Consider the following 26,193-nt stretch of genomic DNA (forward strand, 5'->3'; position numbering starts at 1 on the left):
TGAGTAGTTTCCTTTGTGAAAAGATGCAGATAGTTCATTGCCCGTACAAAACGAATGGCGCATTTCTAAATCCGAGGTTTATGCACGTGATCGAAGACATAGTAGTACGAATGGACCAAAGTATCTCACAACTGCCTGGTTAACCTGTTAGTGAATGAGTGAATGAGTGACTGTTTCTTCGTAGCCTAAACAACTAAAAATTTTCCACGGGTGTAAAAAGAACTGTTCACTAAGGGATCAGTTTCACCGTGCGTCTAGCGATGACCTTTCATTGACACGCCTGGATGCAATGGTCTAATCGGCAGCATATTCGCTACTCAACAGCCATCTCTGTGATGATCGCTATGGATAGTTCTCACACGAATTTCATCTAAATCCACACTTTAAGCTCACATAACATTTGTCTGACTGCTCTAGACACTCATATCGCAAGAGAAAATGCGGTACACACGTGATACTGACGAACGAACCTTCGCCTGATTCTCAACACAATGTATACTGCTGCTTTCGGTCTGTCTAGGACTAAAAAATGTCCGCTAGTTGTGAGCTTCATGTAAAAGTGTGCTGAGTGACGAAAGATGATTCATCTTTTTTACACTGTTACCTACACATGGTGTGAAATGATCACAGAGATTGGTTTGTGACTGCATTTTATGGGTAAAGTGATGGTAAGTTGTAACTCTACCTACGCAAGCGATGGCTCATTTCGACTGCATAAAACACATGCATAAGCGATCAGATTATTTCCGGTTGGAAGCCATGTGACTGGCGACTGAATGCGTACACAATGTGCATAAGCCGCGGCAAACTAACACACATTGTATGCCTTCCCTTCTGAATGCCCCTCCCGTTACTCTTAGGTCTTGTTCGCACCCCATCTGGTCGCACAGTGCAGCCGAATTTAATCGATAATGGTGACGGCACAGTAACCGCTCAGTTCCAACCCACGGAACCGGGTTTGCATGAACTAGAGATAACCTACAATGGGCAACCAATACCAGGTAGCCCGTTCCGATTCTACGTCGAAGCAGTGGGTTCCGGAAACGTGAGTGCCTACGGGCCTGGTCTGTCCTACGGTCGCGCTGGTGAACCAGCAGAATTCACACTGGTTACGCGAGAGGCCGGCGCAGGTAAGTCAACAAGTGGTCATTTTTCCTCAATTTTTGACTGTTCATTCCAAAAGCCCAATCTTTAATGACTTGACTGACCAATCTATTCGTAACAAACAGATGTGGACGAGTACTGTCAGTCGCTCAATGGCTTCCTTTATGTGATGGAGTTTCAACTGGATATTCAGCTCCTTCCCGAAGCAACAGGATCGGTTTCGCAGTGCATAGAGAACAGTTTGTTCCTTGATGTTGTTGTTCTGATTACTGGTTGTAATGGTTTATGAGTTCAATCTTGTTTCCGTTTATTCTTTGCCGTGTTCTTGGTGTCGGTGCTTTATTTTCCAAAGAGATCTGGCTACCGAGTTTATTTCTGTGTCAACCCGCTTTGCTTACAGGTGGCCTATCCCTTTCCGTAGAAGGACCATCAAAAGCCGAGATACAATGTCATGATAACAAGAATGGCACATGCAGCGTTAGCTACTTGCCACTGGTTCCTGGGGAATATACGATCTCCATCAAATTTATGGAACGTCATATTCCCGGGTCACCTTTCACAGCTCACGTTGGAGGCAAGTATTTTGATGTTATTCGTTTTTTTAGAAAAGAACTTTATTCGTACAATTTTGTTGCTTTTCATAGCGCGTTATAAATAAGGAGAAATGTGTCTCAAAAAATTATTCTCTTGGTGGTTTATTTTGCTAGTACGACTCACTATCGTCCGCTTGAAATAGAGCAGATCTAATGGGCTATGGAGCATTTGAGTCTTGGAAACAGCAGGTCTGCTCAGCGCTGCTGATGTATCGAACACTATCTCAGAAACCGTTAAACGGTTATGGGCATGGCAACTCGGTTTATTCAACTGTCTGTTGAAGTGAACCGTTCAACGACAGTGGCGAAATACCATAGTGTTGATTCTACGTGTGCTGCTCTGCTCCATGAACCTAGAAGACTGCATTTTACCATGAGGCCATCTCCTGTCTGAAGAACATGTGTGAGTTAATTTCCTCGCTTAGGAGTCAGTTACATATCTGGCGAGATGATGAGTCTACTGAGTCGCGGTCTAGAACAAAGAAGTAAAAAATTTTCATAAAGGAAACTACTCACAGGGTTGCTGCAATATCTCGAATATCGTGCCAACTGAAACATGAGGCGGCCTGTGTGCAGCACTTTCAGTTGTAGAATACCATAAACGACAGATTCAGTTGAGTATCTCGTGAAAAGCAAATTGATTTGCAAATGAGTGTATTTCTCAAAAATTTTTGTCCAAACAGTCGGTGCAATCAATCCGACTGTGCTGCAATTAAACCTTCGAATTTGTCTCTTAAGACATCACATTCACGCAGTGGCTTACCTGGAACAAAGTTATATCCCATTCAATTTTTCAGAGAAGAGTGAGATGCCCCATTTTATTCATCCGAACGATTTCACAACGGATACCCTCGGAAACTGCTAGTCTGACACTGTGACGTAGATAGGCAAACGCAACATAGTATAATATCCTCGACGGCGCAGAAGACCGTAATGTAAGTCTAGAACTGACTGACACAATATCCTGTGCGTCGGACAGGTCAGACTACGCAGCAACAGACCTTCGTTTGATCTAGGAAACTTGCAGCATTGAGTTGTTCCTGTCCCAATCGATCAAAGCTATCAGAAGACATAACTGACAAGATCCTGACAAGTACCTTTGCCTTTTTCATCCGTCTACGTAAAGCACTCATCTATAAGTGGAAAAGTATCTCATTCTAGTTGGTGTATTGCAGTAAACGACCTTGAGTGGGTGGTCAGTTGATCAGCGGGATAGTCTCGCATTGCAAATGGCTCCCTATAGTTATAAAGGCTCTTTATGCATGACATTGAAATCGTCGACCTCATGAAGAGTAGACCAACCACCGACGGTTCAAAGTAAATTTTCTGGTTAGCGGAGCTTTACAAGAATCGCTTAACTAGATTGCGAAGTTATCTGTCAGCCTGATTCAAATAAGGTTTATTTTACATGAACTGTGACCATGCAGCCGGAGTTAACTTCATAATGAGTCAGGAATGGGTCACTGAGATTATGATAGTGTTTAAAAAAAAGGAACAGGTGGACGATTTTCTGAACGTGTGCGAAAATTTTTGTACTCTGGATACATCACGTTGTCCCGCGGGCTTGTGCTCAGTTCTTCCTCGTATCTAAGCAAATCTTGTTTCATCGGACCCGTTGACTTTAGCTAGACTACAAACTCCTATGAGTTTCCTTCCAACAGGGTATAATGTTTCACTGAAATCTGAAAAGTGAAAATCCTAGTAATCGTGAACGGTCAGAGGTATTAACATCCGGTCTCTGTAACTAATCAACAAAGCCCTGTTGTCAGCTGATGAACACGAAACCTGATACGAAGTCACTGAACAGGGAAAGGAAAACAACCAACCAGTGTCCAAAATCTCTTCTAAAAAGTGTTGTAATCCAGAAAAAAGGTTGACGTTTGACAAAGGGAGCAAATACCGGAAACTGAACGTGGCTTCACTCCTTCATGCATGAGTTGTGTAGAGTTTCTTCCTGAAGCTTGTGGACGGAAGCCCTCGGAGAAAAATACGGATGGTTGAGGAACTGAATTGCATCAATAAACTTACGCCACTAGGTTCCTCACCCTTCATCTACCGTTTCCATATTTGGGATTACCAAACAATATCAGCTTTTTTGATGAGGTATACTATTCAAAATGTCACAGAAAATTGTCCGACAGCCCAAGATCGATCTTACTCTCTCTGGAGCTCATCAGATGAGCGCAGTTCTCGAGTTCTGTCAACTTTACTGTGAAGAATATCCTAAACGAGAGATTCGGCTAGGATTCATTTCCACACCTCGTTAACATCAAATTAGTTTGTCGAGGAAATTTCAGCACGGTCAAGTCAACATACTTCGGTATCTCCCTCAGATATATCCGAATCATTGGTCCGTCTTTAAGCAACACACTCAGTTAATAAATATCCTAAAGCATGGATTCAGCTAGGATTCATGAGTCCCCCTATTGTTACCATATCCATTTGCAAATACTTTTGCCTCGTGAACGTTGGTTTTATTTTATTTTGGCTTGTGCATCGTTTTATTTAATGCCTACCACAAAATATCCTTTCGATTTAGGTGAAACCAGACGATTCAACCAGGTTTGTGTGGGAACCACTAGTGAAATGCCTCTGCGCATTACGGAGACCGATATCTACAACTTGGTTGCCACGGTCAGGAGTCCCTCTGGGCAAGAACAGCCCTCTTCACTGAAGCGTCTACCAAATGGCCATCTGGGTAAGTTTGAAGTTCTTCAAGTAAGACTAAATTAGATCTAGTTGAAACGACCACAGAGTAGTTTTTACAGTTCTTGTTGTCATCCAACTCTATCTGAATGAACTAATATCTGGTCGGGGCGACTTCGGTCTAGATTTATTCGATTCACCCTAGTGTACGTAAATTTTATTGCACAACGTCTTTAGGCTACTAACGAGTCCGTGGGAATGATTTCGTGCCTGTGTGATATAAATTATTGAGTTGAACTGCAAAGCTGTGTATATCAACACCAAGGTTTAGTTTAACTATGTAAAGCCTCATCACCATAGATACGGTGACTTTGAGAATAAATACCAAAAGTGACATTGGACCAGATAGTTTGAGGAACTTAGATCACCTTTAGATCACGGAGTCGGACTATCTACTTTATAACTGATATGGAGGAAAAGTCCAATTTTGTTCCCTGTGATGGTCACAAAAGTTAATTTTGTGCACTCAATCTAACTCCGTTGCACCCATTCTGTTCATCGAAGGCATCTCGTTCACTCCTCGAGAGATTGGCGAGCACTACGTGAATGTGTTTCGAAACGGTCGCCATATTGCAAACAGCCCCTTCAAAATTTACGTTGGTGAAGGTGAGATAGGTAATGCTTCAAAGGTGCGGATTTACGGCAACGGACTGCACGAGGGTACAGCAAATCAGAACTGTCAATTCACTGTGGACACGCGTAATGCAGGTTAGTACTCTTTTTCCACTTATTTATTTAGGTGCACTTCCCGCTGAGTTTTTCCACACGTCGAATGGATCTCATGTTTTGTCTTATTTGCCACCTGAATGGTACTGGAGTTTAGAGTAAACAAACCTTCCACCACATGTTTTGTGACATCATATAAGCTAGTTGGCAACATCTCATTTTTCTACCTCCGAAAAATCAGTTTTACGAGAATCCGGTAACTCAAGTCCAGGTTTTGTTTGCACGGCATGTCTGAACGATATCTGGACTTCTTTGTGAATAGTTGCTGTTTTGAATACAACTCAAAATTATCAGCCCATTTATGTGACAAGAGTGCTATGAACGATGTAGGTGCAATCTAAACGGTCGTCAAGCTATAGAATAACCATAGAACGTTAGTATTTTCCCTAAATGAATCATAAAAAATCAGACATTTTATCAGGCCAGTACACTTCTCTGAAGAATAAAGAAAAGGCAGCTGACAGACCGTTTACTTACTACCGTCATACTTTAAAAGTTTCGCCACGTCATTTATATGAATGATGTCATAATTACTCAGCATTCCATTTTTTGCTAAACCTATCCTATCGATCACTGAGAAGAGTAGCTTGAATTCAAATATGAGCGAGTTCACTGGACTGTTGTTTTTATGAGATTTGGTGTATCTAAAGACATCACCCATACAAAGAAACATGGTGGTCATTGGTATCATCTTCATTGGTATACTTTCACCCTACTGTCAGCAAACTTGCCCAAATACACCCATTTGCACACCAATTTGGTTTTGGTCGGAAATTTGTCTGCAACCCAGATGAGTATCTCGTTTTCGCTGTTTCACATAAACTAACTATGCTGTAACAGGCTGCCTCATGTTTCAGCTGGCATGATATTTGTGCCATATATTGTGAAGACGTAATGCACTACTCATAAGGTTGCTGAAAACTCTTCGTCGAAGACTTCTGAGCAACCCCGTGAGTAGTGCATTCGCCTGGTATTCGTTTTGTTTCACGTAGTAATATGGCTTCTTCCACACGCAAGATACTTCCTATGACCTTCGTTCACAGGTTACGGCAGTCTAAGTCTATCTATTGAAGGCCCGAGCAAAGCCGATATCGAATGCCATGACAACCACGATGGAACCTGTCTGGTGACCTACAGACCAACTGAACCTGGGACCTATATCATCAACGTAAAATACGCGGACCAACTGGTCAATGGAAGTCCGTTTGTCGTTCACATTGGAGGTGAACCATCCTTGCGGATGATGGAGCGCATTACGCGGCAACGAGAACTGGCTGATGTCACTCACGTTGGAAGCCAGTGTGAACTAAATCTGAAAATACCAGGTAAGTATGAGCTTGTCATAATAGGCTGTTGCAAATTTGCAGACATGATGTTATAGATCAATATCCCAGTCCATCTTCCCTAAGGGTTACTGGCCAAGCCGAACCTCACGGTTCATAGTTAGATGTTGAATGAGCGTATTAAATCGTCTACGCCATCATTAACAACTAATGTTTTTTCCGCATCATCAGGCATCAGCCTCCGCGACTTAACGGCTACCGTTACAAGTCCTTCCGGTGTGACACAAAGGTGTGATGTTATGCCAATCGATGACGTCAACTACACCATCAGATTTGTTCCTCAAGAAATGGGTGTCCACACCGTTTCTGTTAGACACAGAGGTTCACATATTCCGGGTGAGTTAATAATTTCATTATTTTTGGACAGTACACAGCACCTTTCACACTTCACTGCCTGTTCAGCCGAGTTAATCAAGTATCGGAACGCAACAGTCAGTTTTTCGCACTGCAAGCTGTGTGGTCAATTCAGCTTAGCAACTGCTGTCCAGATGAGCATCCTTGTAATACCTGACACTTAATCACTGTCTGTGCTGTACTTTCCGTAGCTTCCGGAGCGGTCCAGACGGCGTGCAAATAACTCATTTGCTATAGGACAAACCACATGTAGTCTGCTGTATCCATTTGGGCTTGCTGGATTCGTCTAGCATAAAATCAAGAAGGACGACATGGCAGTGAAACATACCAGAAGGCAGCTTGGTCGACTCTATCTCAACCGTCAAAAATATCAACTGTTTGTGCTGACCACAACTGTGCACGTGTCTTTGCATTCGCTGTTCTCTTTTTGGTCTGTGTTGAGTCACTACCATTCTAATTCCCCTTCACTTCATATCAGAGCACGGAGGGCTGGTGACGACCTAAAATCAATACTGTCTTTGATGATGAAAAAGGCTTTCGAGTTGTATGCGATCCGGAGTGGCTGACCAGTTTTTTTTCGTATTCGCCTGGACCGTTTACTTCGAAGCTAAACTAAAATGTATTTAAGCAACCATTTCCCCGTTGTGAAGAACAAAAGCTCTTCAGCTTTTACGCTATCATTCTGGTCGTATTTTTTGAAGTATACTCTTACGTTAGACCTGAATGTCATGTGACCATTTCTAGCACAACATCCTAAAAGTCATAGCTCGGTTAATAAACGAAGCTAAGCGACAAACTTGTAAATCGTGTCTCCCACTTTCAGCCACGCAAGAAAGCATAAAATTAAAGTCGCAGACTTCACATTAGTGTCCTTAGCTCTACCATTTCTAAAACGTTTTCCCATTCCTTGCTTGAAAACCTCTGCAGGGAGCCCGTTCCAGTTCACTGTTGGTGCGATAACTGATGGAGGTGCCCACAAAGTCCATGCTGCAGGTCCTGGATTACAACACGGGTTGACGTACACTCCAAACGAATTCAGCATCTACACACGTGAGGCAGGCGCGGGCGGTTTGTCCATTGCCATCGAAGGACCAAGCAAAGCTGAGATTGACTTTGAAGTAAGGAACTTGACAAGGCGTTTGGACCTGTTTGAAGAAGCTTCGTTATCCTCCTGAAAACTTACTGTTAGCGGGGAGGACAGGGTGAACTAAATAAACACTTTTACCGGGTGCACCAGGCTGTGCAGAAGTAAACAATACTGGAACGGATATTAACCTGTTAGAAGCAACCCCTGCGCGCCATTCCTGAGAAATATTATGAAACTACGGTGAATAATTGCGTTGGAACTCGGGATTTCGTGCAGTTCTGCACCTCTTAGACACCAGGCTAGGCGACGCACAACGAGTATTTACTGCTATCAAATTTGAAAACGGTAACCACTTTTTATGGGCGAAATTTTTTCTACCGAGATTTACTATCCTTGAATATTGCAATCAACGAAAACACAGGGAAGACCCCTTGGTCCTGCGTTCCACGGTGTGGCAAATCACGTCTCAGTTCGATTTTCCCAAAGAAACGTCAGAGAATTCAAAGGCATTCAACGTCCGCGTAAATGTGGTTGATGGGTTTGTTCGACGCCATCAATTTAAAAACCTTCCAGAACGCTTCTTCATCAGAGGCTATGGACAGACAATGAGGTTTAACTACAGTAAATTTTCACTATAGCAAACCATCAAAGTTCACCTTGTGCGGAACCATGCGATTTTGAACGCCATCTCAGAGAAGCACGTAATAGACGATGACATAGTGTACTATCGAAAATTCAAAAAAAATAAACAGAGTATGCAAACGACAATAAACCTGTTAAACTGGACACCAGAAGGCACAGTAAAAGGAGCGAAAAGCCAGCGTTCAGTGCAAATCAGTCAACTCTCACGGAAACAGCAGTACGAATTATTTTTCTCTTCTCGACCAATCCTTTATTTGGTTTACATCCTTTCGCAGTATCGATTTGTTCTCATTTCTTCCTTTCATTACGGATGTGAACTGGAGGATTTTAGATTATAAAAGCGTGTCGTTTGGCACTTTGCTCAACATTTGCTCCAAATAAATAATTAATGCACTTAAAGAAAGCAAAAATCGATTCGCTAGTCACGTGTTACTTCGGGTTGTGGACATACATACAACGTCTGTTAAATATCCTACAGGTGTGACATATTCCCAGTGAATATACACCGCCTGTAATGTTGCTTTGTCAGGACAAAGGAGACACGACAAGTGACTTACTCTGTATCTGGCTGGCAACCAGGTCCCGACATTAAGAAGAGTTAAACTATGGTAGTTCACATAGAGGTGACGAGAAGGAACCTTATATTCTGCTGCTGGAGAACAGATAAAAGCGTGTTCTACTTAAGTTGCGCAATTCCATTTAGAACTTTCTCAAAGTAGTGCGCTTTGCAGAAATAACTCGTATTAATCGAGGGTCGCCCTGTAAATTTGCTTTACAAATTTTAATTTAACACTTATCCAAGTTGTATACACACATGCTTGCAAAGCGTTAGGCTACATATCATACTAGACTTCTTGGTGTGCAGTGTCAAATGAAGCTTCTGTGATGGGACTTCTTCGAAACTCCACCTGTTCTTTCCATTACAAATCACTCCATCGAGACTTCGCGCTTCATTTTCGCTCTTCTGTGACAACATTTGTCCCGCACATGTTACTGCAGCCTCATTACTCATGTCTGAGTGAGAAATATGAAGGATTTACCACCGCTAAAGAAATTTCATGCCACAGTAGGATGGTACGGATTGTCACAGTTATTGTAAGGACTAATATTGCCCGTTGATCGATGGATACTAACTCATCGAGTGCATTTCCCAAAAAAACCATCCAAAATACTACGTTTTGGCACTCAGCACTTCATTCACCAAAGCGGACTAATGTCCTACTTTGGATGAAACTGAATGTTCTCTTTGGTTTGGCAGATGAACACTTGTAAGCCATTAACTTGCTTGTACGCCAGGTGGAACATATTCCAGCATACAACTAGGAAGATGTGTAAATAAGTTTGAAACAATTTCGTACTGTCGTGGTTCAGGAAATATGCTTTGTTAAATTGCCTATAGTATAGCCTATTTGTAAGGTGGCTAACTTACATACAATGTGCATAGTCTACGAACGAAACAGTCAGATTATTGTTCAGGCGCCATCGGCCGACATTATGATGTTGCAGGTTCTTTCTCTTTTCAGTTAGTTTTGGCCGCTGCTGCAGTATCTTAATAAAGTCGTTTATCCTCTCTTCAAGGATCGCAAAGATGGTTCTTGCGGGATCTCTTACAGAGTGACCGAACCAGGCGAGTATCAGTGTTCTGTTCGTTTTAATGACGAAAACATTCCGGGATCGCCGTTCCGGGTAATCATAAACGAGGCCATGGAACGCACATTCTACAGCCCGGAGCTGCGACAACTAAGCGTGGCTGCAGTTCAAGATCGTGGACTCCAGGTTAGTTTGAACAGACAGGGTTGAACTATTCATATCCTCCATCTGATTCGACGACAGGGACAGATGAATACCCTGCTATGAGATTGGTAGGTGAGGTCCTCTCCTTTGAACACAGAGCAAAGCATTGACAGTAGTTCGTACCTTTCAATACTATCCTAGGTTTCCATAAAAAAATCGTTTGCAGTCCAAGCTTTGATACTTGACTGTTACTCGGCCTTCCTTGAAGTGAGGCACCCTTCTATATCCTTACAAAAATTTCATTTTTTGTTGTATGTGATGTGATATCCTTCACTTTCTGGGACCAACATTGTTCATACAGAACAAACCACAGGTACGAGACACTCGCCTTCCGTAATGATGCCAATATGATTCAACAAGAAGTGTGACACTTGGATTCTTCGTGTACGCATAAATGACGGTCTGAAATCAAGTCATCACGGTCTGGAAAGCCTAAACGACAAAAGGGTTTCTAATCAGACACCAAACTGACACTACCACTTTGAGGTGAAAAGCGATCAGTTCACCTGGTTCCATAAATAACCCTCACAGTGATGATTTGATGCGCAGTTTCCCACTGGCTCTGCATAACCAAGACAAAACCTTAGTTTACTAAAACAAGAATGTAGGGAAAATGAGTGGCTTGTTTTTGGGAGGTCAACCCTAAGTTTTGTTTCATGAAATGTTGCATCCNACAGCCCACGACCGGTTTCGCCCTTCTTCGGGCTCATCAGGTAGGCGCAGTCCCCGAGTTTCCGTCAACCTTATTTTCTACTTGAACCCCAATTGGACTGTTTGCGAGAACTACATTAATTTGCAAATCAATTTGGTTTTCACGAGAGACCCAACTGAATCTCTCGTTTTATGATATGTACAACTGAATGTGCTGCACACAGGCCTCCTCATGTTACAGTTGGCACGATATTCGCGATATCACTGTATACTTTCATAAAGGAAACCACTCACAAGGTTGCTGTGAACTCTTCGACAGCCCACGACCGGTCCAATTTGGGTTCAAGTAGATCATAAGGTTGACGGCAACTCGGGGACTGCGCCTACCTGATGAGCTCCAAGAAGGGCGAAACCGGCCCTGGGCTGTCGAAGAGTTTTCAGCAACCTTGTGAGTAGTTTCCTTTATGTTGTCCCCTATTACATCAATGGCCTGACTTTTGGAGGACAGACTTTATCGACTACGGTGTCGTTTCACTCACTTTGATGTTTAGACAGTGGGGTCTATCCACAAACGGCAAAAAGAGCGCACCTTACGAAAGTCGGTTTTCCTTCGGATATGGCATGCACAATAATTACATCATGAACGCCTGAAGTGCGACCAATTGACTGTTTGAGACTACAACATACTTATATCAGACCGTCAGAATAGGGATGAAAATCGAATAAAAATTCCTTTTCTATGAATCACAACGGTCATCCTCACGACCAAGCTGGGTAAAAGCTAGACCCAAAGAAATAAGGTATGCTTTTGAGTTTACGCTTATTCCAGCGATCTACATCTATCACAGAGAGATGCCAAGATCCACTTAAGACATCCGATAATGCCACAACCCTCAGCATTCTCTCCAGTTCATTTCGCAGTTTAATTTACCGTTTGTGTTGATCGTAAATTAGGTCTTAAATCTACTTACACAGAATGTGAATCTTAATGGCAAATGCGTCCATGTTGAGGTGGTGTAGGTTTGACAATCCCAAAACCAAAAGGAAGCATTGGGCTCGAAAGTCCACGGTACTATTTGCACAAATGTGAGCAAAGTTACACAGTAAACCTCAATAGTCCACTTTCGTGGCGTCAACAAGTTTTCAGGTCTATCACTGACCTTCGCATTGCAATATCAAGGTCACCAAGCCAAACAACGCCGGGCGGAATGTGGGCTCTGTAGTGACAGAACAAGTCAGGGCAAGGTCAGCAAACGGGGCTCGAACACGCGTGGGTAAGTAGGTCAGCCACACACATTCACGCTAACACACACGGGACGGCCTTTGTGGCAAGGTGAGTGGCTGGTACAAATGAGCAAAACAAGTAGAGATAAAAATTACATAGGCGGAGTAAACAAAGGAATGGGGGAATTATCGTGAATTTAGACCGAAATTCCACGCACTCCAAAATGGGAGAATGGGGAAATCGGTCTGTTCAGTATCTTTACCCAGGTTCCTGGAGCTATCTTTGCTACTGGTTGGCAACTGTTTGCAGATACACGTGAATTTTTACTTCCGTGTGAATGGCGCTCAGTAGTCGCACAATGAATTGAATTCTAGAAAGATACGGTGTGTCCCTGATAGACTAAGACAGACAGGCAATTGAGTTCAAGGTATGAGTCCAAACTTCTGATCTTCATCTACGTACCCCGGGGTCCCAGCGATGCTAGGAAAGTATTCCACTAGACTTTTTCCGTAGGTATGATTACTTCAGTGGACAATGAAATCTGGTGAGCTGGGAAAATATGAACGGATATTAAGATGGTTTTTGGTGCGAGCACATACGCAACAAAGCGCAACATTTTGGCGTAAAAAGTTTCATTCCACTCGAAAAGTTTTGCAGCTAAGCGCGTTGTGTGGCCAAGGAGCCCCGTGTTAATTAATCTCTTAGTTGCATTTTAGCTGCACCGCGTTTGCATTTCACTATCAAAGAACAACAGTTCTTTGGAGAGTTGACGAAAGACTTACTAAATGAAGTATTTTAAGGTCTATGCCGTCTTTGACTGGGCGATTATGGGTAGTTGACTGCCACCTGAAGCAGGCTTCTGTACAAACTAGAAGTGGCCGAAAGGCAACTGTGTCTTTGTTGTTCGCTTTTTGTGCACGACTCGCCATTCTTATTGAGTTTGATAATTGGCAAACTGCGGCAGCTTCGGTCTTGATAAAGTTTTCACGGGAGTAGCAACACATGCGCACACCAATTCACACCTTGAAATCGCTTCGAACAAGGAAGCCTTACGGAGCTACGACACAAAGACGAGGACAGACAGGCTGAGTCGAATCGAATCGTTGACCTCTCACATGTTCCCTGCGAGTGAATTCAAAGCCCATCAGTGTGATCTGAGGCAGTTCAGGCAATAGGGTACCTGTTTCGTTGACGAAAGGCCAGTCATATGATTTCTCCAAGTATTTGTCTTTCCTTCCATGTTTTGACTTGTATTCGAACTTATCAAGCCAGAAGGAGTGCTGGACGCATACTGCTTAATATTCTCTCAGTGACTCTCCGTGTGGCGTATACCCTTAATACACACGGCGCGCGTTTATCGCGGCCATTCAACTAGTGGTCTGGTTTGTGTGCACCCAACTCAGCTTGCCTTTATAATTGAGTAAAAGCCCTCAACAAGAAACGGTTGGGAGTATTAAAGGAGTTCTGAAGCTCTCATGACACGTAGTTAGGTACACTAAGGAGAAGCACGCCCAACCTAGAAAGTCAGTAAGCCCAAAAGACCTAGGAAAATATTCTCAAGTAGCCACTGCACTGCTGAATGCCAGAATTCTGCTCCTTATATCTCTCTCTCACACACACAAATCAGCCCGACTCAAACATTTAGGTAAACGGGTTCAGACTACTAATGAGCTGATACAATGGCCTAGTTTCAAGAAAGGTCACAAGATGAACGTCAAACAAGATTTGAGCAGATCCGTTTGTCTCAGACAGCTGTTGCCCGCCAGGCACAGCACGGCTTGCGCTCCTGATTCGTTTGACACTTGAACCAAAATATCACATAGTCATTGCGGAAAGCTACTTAGGGAGCCCTATTTCTGAGGCATATCTTAGCTCAGCCCCTTTGAGCCCAGCCACCTGATCGCTCTGAGCCAAAAGTTTCCGTCTCTCGCGTTTCGAGTACTGTTTGTCAAGTTATTTACAACGATAAACAACCAGTAAATGAGCGTGTATTCATTGAGATGGAGAACAGTAGCTATCAGCGAAACATACTCATTTGCAAACAAATTTGGTTTTGCGAGAGACTCACCCAGAACCCAGCTGAATCTCTGGAAACACCAAAACCGAGAGATTCAGCTGCGTTCCGCGTGAGTCTCTCGCAAAACCAGATTTGTTTGCAAATGAGTGTAGTTCGCTAATTTCGTGCAGTTTAGTTTCTAGTTGACGGAAACTTGGGGACTGTGCCCAGCTGATGAGCCTCAAGAAGGGTGAAACCGGTCGTGAGCTGTCCATGAGTTTTCAGCAACCCTATGAGTAGTGCACAGCAGTGGATATCATTATGTCCGGAAGGTTATGAGGAAAAGATATGTCCTTTTTTCCTATTGATGAGCAGCTCGAATACAAACAAGTCGATCGTCAATGCAGTACATTGCAATACACATGGCAAGCACTCGATCTCGGCTGTAAAATGTTATGCTTGTCGAGAATAACCTTTGGCACTTTCGAAAACCTAAGCCCGAGAATGGGAGGCTAATGTGAAAAGCTTAATGTGTACACCAAAAAACGGTTCTTTTGCGTACAAGTCAGCTATACCGTAGTTTCATTACCTCCCTGCATGTGGAACTACTGACTTTGAGGAGCTGAACGAAATACGTCGAGGCATCGATAACTACCTCGCTAGATTCTGATCCGCGCATTCACACATAGAGTCAACTGTGACGCGATGAACCAAATTAGACATCTGTCAAATTGTTCCGTTGCTGAAATACACCTTTTCAAACAATTCTGCCAGCAACACGAAAGAAACGAACCCAGTTGTGAGGACAATCGGATTAGCTGAAATTGCGAATCTCATTTCAGTCTCCTAGCCTATCGCCGATGGAACTTGTATCGCACCCTCAGTTGGCGGTAATTAGTGTAGACTCCGAAATGGCTTAATCGGCTATTACCATCTCAGAGTTGGGCGGTTAAGGCGCGGAGATGCTGCTCTTCCGTCCTTCTCTGGATTTCGGTAACCTGAAAGCCCCTGTGCTGTCTTCAGGTTGCATGACAACTATGCTCCTGAAAGGTTACACCTTCGAGTGACGGAAGAAGAAAATATACAGAAGAACCAAACGTCACACGGTCTTCTGTCGAGCTACCACAAACCACGCTTCTTTTCCAATAAATCTGGAATGGTTGCGGGGGATAGCATGAAAAACCTACGGAATAAATTCTCCTAGCCAACATGATAATTTGATGCCAAATTGTTGTTTTTAATGCATTAATTTAACCGAGATTGATTGAACAGTATATTTGTCTGGCACATAGGCTATCAGTGCACTTTTCTTTTGTACTTGCATAACAGTCCTTTTTGCTTAATTTAGTGTCTTGTGTCAATAGTCGGTAGCGATAATAATAGTAATACTAATAACACTGTCAAAGCAAACCAGTTTTGTTATCATCAAAGCACTTTTGACTTTGCCCTTGTCGGAATGTTTTGTCACGATGGTTTTAGCCTATCACCATGTTGACCATACGACCAAAGGGCCGAATGCACGCATCTCCTAGTTTGTGTTGCTGTGATTTCATGGTCTGCTCCGTTATCATGTTATGTTATGTTAGGGCAAGCAGTTCCAACGCAACCCAAAAATAACTACACATCATCACATGTTCCCTTAGTCCACGGGCTAAGGTGTGTGCGTCAGTAGAAACACGGGTTGTTTGTGGCAGGACCAAAGTGTTCATTCTAAGTTTCCGTTCTCCTAGTATTTTTGTCTTAACTTTTCGTCCAACGAGACCGAGGACTCATTCAGCTGTCTTCACCCAATCTATCGGACGATGACGCTAGACACTCATGATCCCAGTCGCCTCTGTATTTCTTTAGTTGCTTAGCTATTAACAGCGCGACCAAACAGCACTTCAGTCACTCGATATGCTACTAACTAGCTCCGATGTTAGACTTTTACGGAATATTACAGTGGCACTAGGTCAGTCTGCTCCCATACTCCATTATCTAATTCAAACGTACACTAAACGCAGAGGAAGGCCCGAAATGCCTGTTACTAACATTAACGCTCACCAACCCTGATTCAATCTTAAAATGCAGAACAAATGCTCAATAAAAAAATTTGAAGCGTCAGCGCGTTTACTCTTAATGAATTCGGTTGAATTTGTATGGATGTGTGACGAGAAATCTGATTCAATGCTCCTGTTTGCGCGAAATCTCTGTATGAGTGCCGCAGCTATAACACTTGCTTTCCTTCGTATTTGTTAAACTCGTGGAAGATTTAATTTCAAAATCGCAGGTACCAGTTCCTTAGTTCACTGCAAAAAAACCACGATGTTTCAGGGCTTAGCTTCCATTAAGCCAAATTCAAATGAAACATACTCTAACCCCTACACCATTGTATTTCCAGATCGGTCGGCCGACGGCGTTTACAGTAAACTACACTGGCATGAGTGGCACTCTACGAGCTTACGCAGTATCTCCGTCTGGAGTACAGATCCCTGCCTACGTTCACCAAGTCGACATCGATCAGCATGGTGTACGCTTTACACCACAAGAAAATGGACCGCATCTTGTCCATGTGTTGATGGATGAACGACCAATTCCAGGAAGCCCGTTCCGCGTAGTTGTCGGCCAAGAAGATCTCGGGATTGTAACTGCGAGTGGGGAAGGCTTGACACACGGGAGAGTTGGTGAGTCATTTAGGCTAGAATTTTTCCTTCCCATGTTTGTGGAAACAGAAACGAGCACTACCTCACCACCAGACGTCGGACCGCCGTGGCACTGCGTTCCTTTATTCAGTATGTGAGCAAATTACTTATATAGCAATCAACGGCACGCACTCAGAGTGTATCTTATGATCTAAACAAAGAGCATAACATCTGGACTGGAATAATGAAGGTTCATGTGAAGGACTATAAACGGTTTGTCAGAATAGAGCACCAATCGTACTTAAATTTTCTACACTTTATTGGACTGTCGGTTGAAGGGTATACCCATGCTAACGTTAGCCCTTCGTTTCAACAGGGCAACCCAGCAACAAATATGATCTATCCAAGGTTCACACCAGCATTACGTTTCGAAAAAAGATGCAATAAGGCAACACGATTCAGATGACAGACAGGTCCACATCACTCGCCTGTTGATAAGTCAAAACATTACATCAGCGCAACCTACGGGCTGATGATCAGCCACTCCCATACGGGTAACTGACTTATTCCATCTATTGCACAGGTGAGAAGAATCGCTTCTTTGTCAACACTACACAAGCTGGAAGCGGTGCCCTCTCGGTCACAGTCGATGGTCCCAGCAAGGTAAAATTAAACTGCACGGAACGTCCGGATGGTTATGAATTTACCTACCTGCCACTGGCTCCTGGCGATTATATGATCAACATCAGGCATGGAGACCAGCGACACATAATCGGCTCACCATTCAAGGTAAGATAACTTGAAGGTCCAGAACCCAATCCACCTTATTTATTACTTTGATATTTGCTTACACATGCAGATTTTATGCATTTATAAGATCTCCTTCACTCACACACCCATCTGGGTGAATTCCAGTTTGAATACCGCCACTAAAATGATCAGACAATCACTTTTTTAGCACAAAAAGTTTACCAAATCTCATGGATACTTCATAGCGGCGCCCAACCATAATCATGCTGATGTCTCGCTTTGCAAATCAAGCGCTTCAGCCATGTCCCCTCGTTCCTCAGCGGAGTGTGAACTGCCATGATAAGTTAGATTTGGCATCAATAATTCACACAATTTCTAGATACGCCACAGTTATATGGCTCGGTAGCCTGTTCCTGGTATTAGGCAAGACGTTTAACTGATACTGTCGTCCGATCGTGCTAATTCCAATATCGACAGTCTCACTGCTTCTAGTAAGCTAGCTTACACAACGCCTAACAAAATAAGTATCACAAACTCCCTGATTGTGCTACAATATCTGCCTGTTTAAGGGATACGATCAGCATTCCGAGCGATGTCCAAACTGTAACATTCCCACCAGTTACCTAATTGCACTGACTACTCAGCCGTTGAAAGTAGCTAATAATGATACGAACTATTCACGCGTGGACAATCAATCTCCATAGAACCAATACAATTTATCGGTCACATTCCAGGCGATTTGCATTCTCGGAACTACTAAAGTCTAATTTTGCAACCTCATTTAGACGGGCTGGAAGATGACCACCCTTCTTATCGAGACACCCCCCGACTCCACCGAGTTCATGCTAATCAAATGCATAGCACGATGGTAATTTTGCACTACTTATATGAACCGATATGCAAAAATAGACCAACGTAATCGGCCGTGTTGGTCAACGGGAGTTATCTGGTAAATACTTCATGGCCTCCTAACACACATTTTGTTTTCCGTTCCAAAATCTTTTGTCCAATCAGGCTTATGTGACTGGAGATGCAGTGCAAGATATCTATACCGCGGATACCACACACGTGGTTGTCGAAACTGGCAGCCGCTTTGCCACCGGACCGCAAAGGTCGGTAACCGAACCCAGACCTGATAAGGTCATTTGTACCGGAAGTGGCTTGCATCAGGCTTTTCTGAATCAGACCAACACGTTCAACGTGAATGCTACCCAAGCTGGTGAGTGGCCCAAGTGTGAAACTTTCGTTAGATGCTAATCCGAAATTTTCTACGAGTTAGGTTCCGAACATGCTCCCAAATTCGGAGTTTTCTGTGCTTTCTCGACGACATTGTACAGCAAAAGTGTGAGGTTCATTTTAGAGCTATACATCTCAGTTGTCTTGATTCCGCTGCCACACGCACAGAATCCACAATTCTTAAATTACTTTACATTTTAGGTCGCGATGTTCTTTACGTTGGAGTATCCGGACCAGTTGTGGCCTGTGAAGAAGTGAATGTAAAGCATCTCGGATTAGGACAATATGCCGTAAACTATTTGGTGCGAGATCGTGGACAACATCTGATCATGATCAAGTGGGGTGATCAGCATGTCCCCGGAAGTCCATTCGTTGTCAATGTGGTTTGATTGGCAGCATTCTTGTATTTTTGAGTCAGTGGGGAAATCCTAGTTATCCTCCATTCGCCTTCTATCCGCAATCCCATCCAATGCCCTTTTTCGTTTCTGAAATCAGAATTCACCGCAATCATCTTCTGAAGCAGTCCTCTGTCAAAGTGCACCAGTAATACTTCGGATTCTCGCAGTTCCTCAAAGTCCACACTGTGGCTTTAGTGAAGTATTCCGAGAATCGATCAGCGCTCTGCAACTTTCAAATTTGCACTTCGTAGAAATGTCCCCTAAAACTATAGCCCAAGGCACACAAAACAATGACCCCTTCATCTCGGTTTTTATGGCTCACTAGTGGAAAGAAGCTGACCTACTTGTATTGCACAGAAAAGAAAACTGAACAAGTCTCGAAAATGCATTGATTTCAAGACGACCGACATTTCGTCCCCCATTTGAATACCTCGGTTTACTTGAATAGACTATACTTTCCTGTTGACAAGCAAACACAACACTGGCTGATTCTTATGCAGTGGACGTAAGGCTTCGTTGGACCCTGAGGCGTCACATGCATTTTACCCTGCTGCCTTTCAAACTCGTCTTCCTCTGCCATCCGTCAATATCCAATAGTTAACGTGAATAATACTATTTAACATATGTAACCCCTTTCCTGTAATCATCTGATAAATGCACCATCTTTGTTTTTCCCTCTTCTAACCATCCCCACCAAAAAGCATTTAATTCGTCAGGTGCACTAGTGAACACATATGTGTCTTCCCTCATCCCCTCACCTCCAAAAACATGCTCGTTTCGTGGCAAAATCTGCGTATAACAACCAATATTATGCCTCTTTTCAGTGCTTCAGTCCCCTTCTTCCTTGGTGATGCTTGATGTAGTTAACCAAACGCTTTTCGTTAGTTCTTATTGCAAAGTTGCTTGTCACAAAATCTGTCAAAAGTGCAATGAAATAAAACGCTTTGATCATTTGTTGTGAAACAGAATCCCCTGTAGTCGATGAGACCGTAACAGAGGGTTCGTTGCTAGTATTCTTTTTCACAAGTTGAGCGGTTTCTTCAGAACTCTAAAGAAAAGGTAACACTGTGCTTAGGCGTACAAACGTAAGCGTCCTAGGTAGCTAAGATGGTAGGACACTCGTCTAGTAATTAGGTGGTTGACAGTTTATTGCAACCTTCGACTTTTCAGTTCGAATTTCAGTTCGTACTACGTGGTCTGAAATACTCATTTCAGGAATAGCCGAATGAATTTGTGCTGTTCAAACTGAGCACCTGGACGCTATAAACGTCTGACGCGCTACTCAAGGAGCTTATCCCTAGTAAAAATGTCCATCGTATCTGCTCATTACCAAATGATTCCAATTTTCACCCCTAAATACAGTTAAGCAAACGCTTTTGATGTACATCGTGAGTTGAAGCGTTCCTTTAATATATATTTTTTGAACCAAAGTTCCTACCTAAAGCCAGAGTTTGAAACGCGTTTTATGCAAAACCATCCTACAGTTCAAGAGTTCATACTAGAACAGTGGAGGCAGCAAGCGATATTCAAAGGTAATGTGAGTAATCAAAGATGATATAGCCAAGATAAAACCGAGCTAATTGAGCTTGTGACCCAGTGCCATGCTTCTGGGGACTCCCAATGCTGTCCCGTATTTTCGTGTGCCAAAACCTTCGCTTTTTGGGATTAAACCTGCGTTCTTGATTTTCGTGTGTAAGAACCACGTGGATGGTTATCGAGTAGGAATTTCTAAGACGATTTAGCAACATTCTTCTATGCGAGTTCTGGTGATAGGGGGTCGGTTGGAATTCTTGAATGGATGAATTGTGTTTTTGTGATATAAGCACGATAAACGTTGCAAAATAACTCATTTGAGAAGTCAAGTAGGTAGTTCGTACAGTGCATCCTGAGTTAACAGTTTTGACTCGGGAAGTTATCTCCTATGTGCCACTGTGATTGCGCCTAAAGATCCTACCTACTTACGAGCCACTTCTGCACGTTAAGCAACACCACACTTGAGTGCCATTGAAGGATGAAATGACCATTCATAGTCAAAAAGGTACTGTGGAGTTATTCTGCTTCACTCTTGTGTTCTTTATCAATCACCATACCGCAATCATGTAATCCGATCAAGGTGTAACAGTGATACTATTGATGGGGGCATGCGACTAGTATGTGTTGTTCGTGTTATTTCGCTTCGCGTCTCTTGAAAAGGAGAGATGTGTCGTAGAATTTGTGGAGCCGATTTGTACCATTTGCTTGGATTTGACCAATGAATGATTAAAGTCAATGAATATCCAGGAAAGTTCAAGAAGACGCGTTCGGGAGAAGATGGAAATGAGAGTTTTGCTTCCCTGTCCAAAAGCCTGTAACCGGTCAGTTGGCATTTTCTAATAAATAACTGCGCAGCGAAGGCCTTATTCCTTTCAAAGGTTGCTGCCGGATTCTCCAAGGGCGCTAGATTCGCACACTCAATAAAGTTACAGCGTGCAATCATACCGCTGATTTTTCCTACCGCACCAAATGGAGCTGCCCCAAAAGCAACGACACTGGCTCATACAGGGGTACATGATGGTTGGCTGCATCCAGATCTACCCAAGCCAAGCCCGCTACTGATACCTGAATGCCCCCCTACATTTGCGTTTTGCGCATTCGTGTCTGGGAATAACGACTTAACCCGCCTGGCTATCGGCCAAAGAATGAACTCGTTAGCATGAGACACATCAAGGTCATGCAGTACTACACTGCTACATCTGTTTCTGACGGCCTAGTTGAAGATATCCATGTCAGAATTTGAATTTTTACCTGTGTTATAAGAGGGAGATCACAATTAGCAGAGGGAATTTATTTCGCAAACTCCAGTCGGCACATCCATAGAAGAATTCTTCAGCTGGCGTGCTAATAAGTTTACTTCATGGTATGAAGGAATAAATAATCTAGTGAAGGACAAATAATTATCTCCTTCAAATACCGCTAAGTGTAGTATTGTCCTGGTCATTTTGCGCAAGAATGGGATTGCGAATCACCAGCATAACCCTCTTTTCGTTAGGTCCCAACATCATCCATGGCAGACATTTATTTCGTAGTTTGGCAACAACATAGCTGTGCGAAGAAATCGCAGAGCGTTTTCGTGCAAACGGCACCGAACTGTTAGCGTCGCTGGGTTGTTTATGATGTGCATAAAAGCTAAGGCTATAATTTATTCCATCTTTCAAGTTTGAACACTTCGTCCATGTAGGTGGTCAAGATTTGAGAATGGACGCACAAACGGCTTCCGGGGCTCTGTGATAATCCTTCCCTATTGTAGGTGTTGGTGTCTGCATATACTCTCACCTGCTAACTAAAAAGCGGGTGATCACAGGTGAATTCACTCAGCATTGATAGTAGCTCCTTGTTTCATTTTTTGCAAGTACTGTCCTATTTACTCTGCAGTCGAATAACCTAACCCTCTGTCTTGTTGGATAGTCCCAACGCATCTATTGATGCGCTTACTCAGTTGTGTATTCTGGCTTTAAAACAGCCTCGTTTGACTCTTCGACATTTCTATTACATTGTATAATTCAGCAGAAAATTTGTCCAATTGTTGTATCCATTGTGGGGGGTTCCAATTTGACCCCCATAACGACATGGACTTAGAATGATTGCCAAGATAAACTCCGTTTGTTTTACATCATACCCCGAAATTTCTCAACTACTGAGCGCTTTCATTCAAACGCATTAGGAATATTTGTGATTCCAAATTACTGATAAGCATTCCATATATAACAATAATGTTTACTCCCAACTTGTGGATGGTATATCTTCAGGAATGATCACAATGTTACAGTCAGAATAAAGGCATAACTGGTGGGGTTCGAGGGTGCTGTAAATCACGCGGAAAAGGAATGACGATAAAAACAATTAGGATTATACGATGTAGACTTGGTAATGCGTGAGCCGGCATGGGCAGAGGACCGAAATTACAAGGATTCTTTCGTTTTATCAGATGAGACAAAATCAGATCTTCAAGATTTGAAAGTGGCGGCCAATACAATACAAGGGATGGCATAACAAGGGACTTCCAGCCTGACATGTGATAAAAACTTCAAACTGCAGAAACTGTGGAACCGAAATGGCGGATCCGGATAGGCAGTTTAACTGCTACAATCTGGCCGGCCAGTTTGGACCAAAGCCTAAAACCGTCACTGAGTTCTTCGTAATCTTGGGCTTTTGGGCTTATAGCCAGAGTCACGGAAATCGTAAGCGTGGATGGTGAAGTGGGGAAACATGCAATTCAGATAAATGGTGGTGGGAAACTCAGAACCACAGTGCGCAGTGAAACTGGAGAGACCCACTGGTGTTGCTGATGGAGCGGAGTCGGGTATAAAAGTTCCTTGGGAGAAAGAGTTCATGAACGCGCCCAAGACGGAAAGCGAAATGCACGGAAATTAACTGACTCGGTAAGCAGTATATAATAAAAGTCACTGAGATGTGTAGAGTCAGCGGAAGGTTCCGCAGATTGGAATGAACGAACGCCTTAGGAGGTGGCTGGTGCTAGGTGAAACTTTGCTCGCTGTTTCAGGCAAGGGAACGAGTGGGCAATGGGGCACAGTCAAAGTGGGAAGTGAACAGTTGCGGGTATGCTATCAAACTGGGTGCGGCAGTGCCTTGCCGTCAATGAATTGTCATACATTCCCGACAAGAAGCTAGAATTACGGATGACTGATTTGTAATCACACAGGAAAAGTTTCACCTCAACACAATAACAAATTTCTCCCAGCAGGACAAACTAGTAGTGCCGTGTCTAGGAGCACTGCTCGTAATCACAGTATGCAAGATTCAAGGATTACATGTTGGCTGTTCTGAATGAAACTAAATACATTTTACCCACTTGTGAACTAAAAACGGAATTAAATAAAATAATGCCTCAGCTTGGGACGCCTCTGAACCTCCCAAGCTAGCGTTCCCGCCAAAACCGCCACCAAAGGCGCCCAACGTAAATAACCCCAAAAACCAAGACAAAAGCACGTGCTGCATGTCATGTATAAACTGTATGCGGCGACAACATTCTGAAAATTATGACGCCTTCTTGATGAGGTACTGACAGCTGGCATTCGGTGGATATTGGGTCATATTTGGCTGTTGAGTCCACACCTTCGGCGAGTCAGAGGTCGCTCTGATGATGGACGGTGAATGCCTCCATTTTCTGACCAGTCACGTGCTGCCCAGGCCCTTTGGCCGTGGCAGCGCCTGATTGCGAGCGATGAAGCGGTATCTGTTCAGATTTTGGCGTAACATATCCCCTCGATCTCCGCTGAAGTGGTTTCGAATTTTGCCTGCAGTGGCCTAGATGGCTCGGTCTGGGTCTGCGGTGGAACGACTGATGTATCCTCCGCAACGGTGCCGAAATCAGCAATGTCCAGAACCGCCTTTACAATCACCTCACTCGGTGCTATATTAGTAGAATTCCTAGTGTATCGTCGTTGCTTTGACCTTTAACATTCTCCTTTATGTTTATTGTATGTACATGATCCGCATTTGTTTGTCCCGACCAAATCGTTCATTTGGCCTTGAAGTCATCCAATCACTTTTGGCTGACGTGCACGCGTCACTGTCTTGTGGTGGCCTGGCCACCCTGAAAGCTACTTTGCCAGGAGTGCGTGGCAAAGAAATAAAAATACCAACGCCAGATTGAGCATACAATGATAAAGGGTCAAATGGAGCACACTCTCAGAATGGTTTGTTTTAAAATAGTTCGCCGTTGGCCTAGGTCGCCGAATAAATAACAATCCAAATACAGTTTTTAAAGAATCTTCTTTTGAACAGTTCCCGGACAAAATGAAATCCCAGGTTAGTCGGAGGCGTTTTAACACCAAAGTTAGCACACGAAAGTCACGAACGACCGCCGAGGGCGCAAACAAGATCAGAAGTGGAAGACAAAGCACGTGACTGCATTTGTATTGTGTGTAATTGTGCACAAGCGCGGTTTTGTATTTTTGTGCGTATTCAGACGACATTAAGGCAATTAACGAAATACATAATGTCTCACATAGTTTCTTGCGTGGGGACTTGTTTGCTACTTCGGTTTGTGATTCTATAGTCTAAGTGCACCATTTATTGTGGACGAGTATCAGCCGTCGAGGTTTGTATAATTTGTGAATTTGTCTTACATTGATAATACCGAATAGAAACCCAGATCCGACTTTATTTTCGCCTTCTCGAAGGTTCGCATGTTACGCCTTGCTTGAGGATAACATTTGGCTGCAACACCTGGAATAGGAGTTTCCGTTTCATCCAACACTTCTATTTTCTGTCTAGCCATTTTTAAAAAGATGCAAGTGGCAGGGTTTTTCTTATTCGTTTCTTTCAACTCGTTTACAGAGCCACAGACTGCTAAACAGGATTGAGACTTTTACACGGGATGTCCGGATAGTGTTTGCTTTTATCATTCGGTAGCTTCTGTTTGTCCGGATGCAACAAGCGAAGTGAGTGTATCACAGCTCTCAAAGTTTTCGGTGCTGGATATTAGGCCTGCCACCGCAAGAACACAAAAACGCACCCAAAATGGCTCTGAACTGGGTCTTCAGGGCAGCGTGGACAATCGTTTTGGGCAATCTCCTGTCAAAGTATTGAATGGACGTTTCGCACTTTCCATCGGGCAACTCCCCTGGGAGTGTCAAGATGTCGTGCTTGCTTTTTGTTCCGGGAATCCAACACGATTAACATTGGAGGCCACACGATGTTTGTTATGGTTCAGGAGTAGCTCACGGCTTCAGTGTGTCAATTAACCCTCTAGGCCTCCGCAGTTCTAAAACTGATGTAAGCATCACTAAACTCTAATTTCGACGAAAGTGGAAAACTTGATCAATATTCGAATTTTGTACTCCGCTTACGTTTGTGTATGTAATGCTGCGTTGATCCAAGTTTATATAAAATACGTACCTAAGGAATATGTTCCACAGGCTGTTGAGCAACAACGTTAAGAGACTTCGAATGTAAGTAGTGTGTT

General features: G+C 43.3%; 2 protein-coding genes across 2 annotated transcripts in view; one reads left to right on the forward strand and one right to left on the reverse strand.

Annotated features, from left to right (window-relative positions):
• The window catches only part of T265_01131 (hypothetical protein), a gene marked incomplete at both ends in the record, with an annotated part of 109,019 nt that extends 88,825 nt beyond the window's left edge, over positions 1-20,194 (forward strand). The window contains 12 exons of the mRNA XM_009165092.1: positions 861-1,130; positions 1,505-1,639; positions 4,237-4,395; positions 4,908-5,111; positions 6,203-6,454; positions 6,644-6,808; positions 7,754-7,944; positions 10,134-10,331; positions 16,602-16,884; positions 17,426-17,631; positions 18,607-18,811; positions 19,030-20,194. Coding sequence (XP_009163356.1) covers positions 861-1,130; positions 1,505-1,639; positions 4,237-4,395; positions 4,908-5,111; positions 6,203-6,454; positions 6,644-6,808; positions 7,754-7,944; positions 10,134-10,331; positions 16,602-16,884; positions 17,426-17,631; positions 18,607-18,811; positions 19,030-19,217 — 2,456 coding nt within the window. The remainder of the gene's footprint in view (positions 1-860; positions 1,131-1,504; positions 1,640-4,236; positions 4,396-4,907; positions 5,112-6,202; positions 6,455-6,643; positions 6,809-7,753; positions 7,945-10,133; positions 10,332-16,601; positions 16,885-17,425; positions 17,632-18,606; positions 18,812-19,029) is intronic.
• The window catches only part of T265_01132 (hypothetical protein), a gene marked incomplete at both ends in the record, with an annotated part of 28,890 nt that extends 3,384 nt beyond the window's left edge, over positions 1-25,506 (reverse strand). Inside the window, 3 exons of the mRNA XM_009165093.1 lie at positions 7,877-7,997; positions 19,018-19,072; positions 25,355-25,506. Of these exons, the coding sequence (XP_009163357.1) occupies positions 7,877-7,997; positions 19,018-19,072; positions 25,355-25,506 (328 nt within the window). The remainder of the gene's footprint in view (positions 1-7,876; positions 7,998-19,017; positions 19,073-25,354) is intronic.
• Positions 25,507-26,193: the final 687 nt, after the last annotated feature.

Source organism: Opisthorchis viverrini (genome assembly GCF_000715545.1).
Source record: "Opisthorchis viverrini unplaced genomic scaffold opera_v5_12, whole genome shotgun sequence".
Classification (NCBI taxonomy): Eukaryota; Metazoa; Platyhelminthes; class Trematoda; order Opisthorchiida; family Opisthorchiidae; genus Opisthorchis; species Opisthorchis viverrini.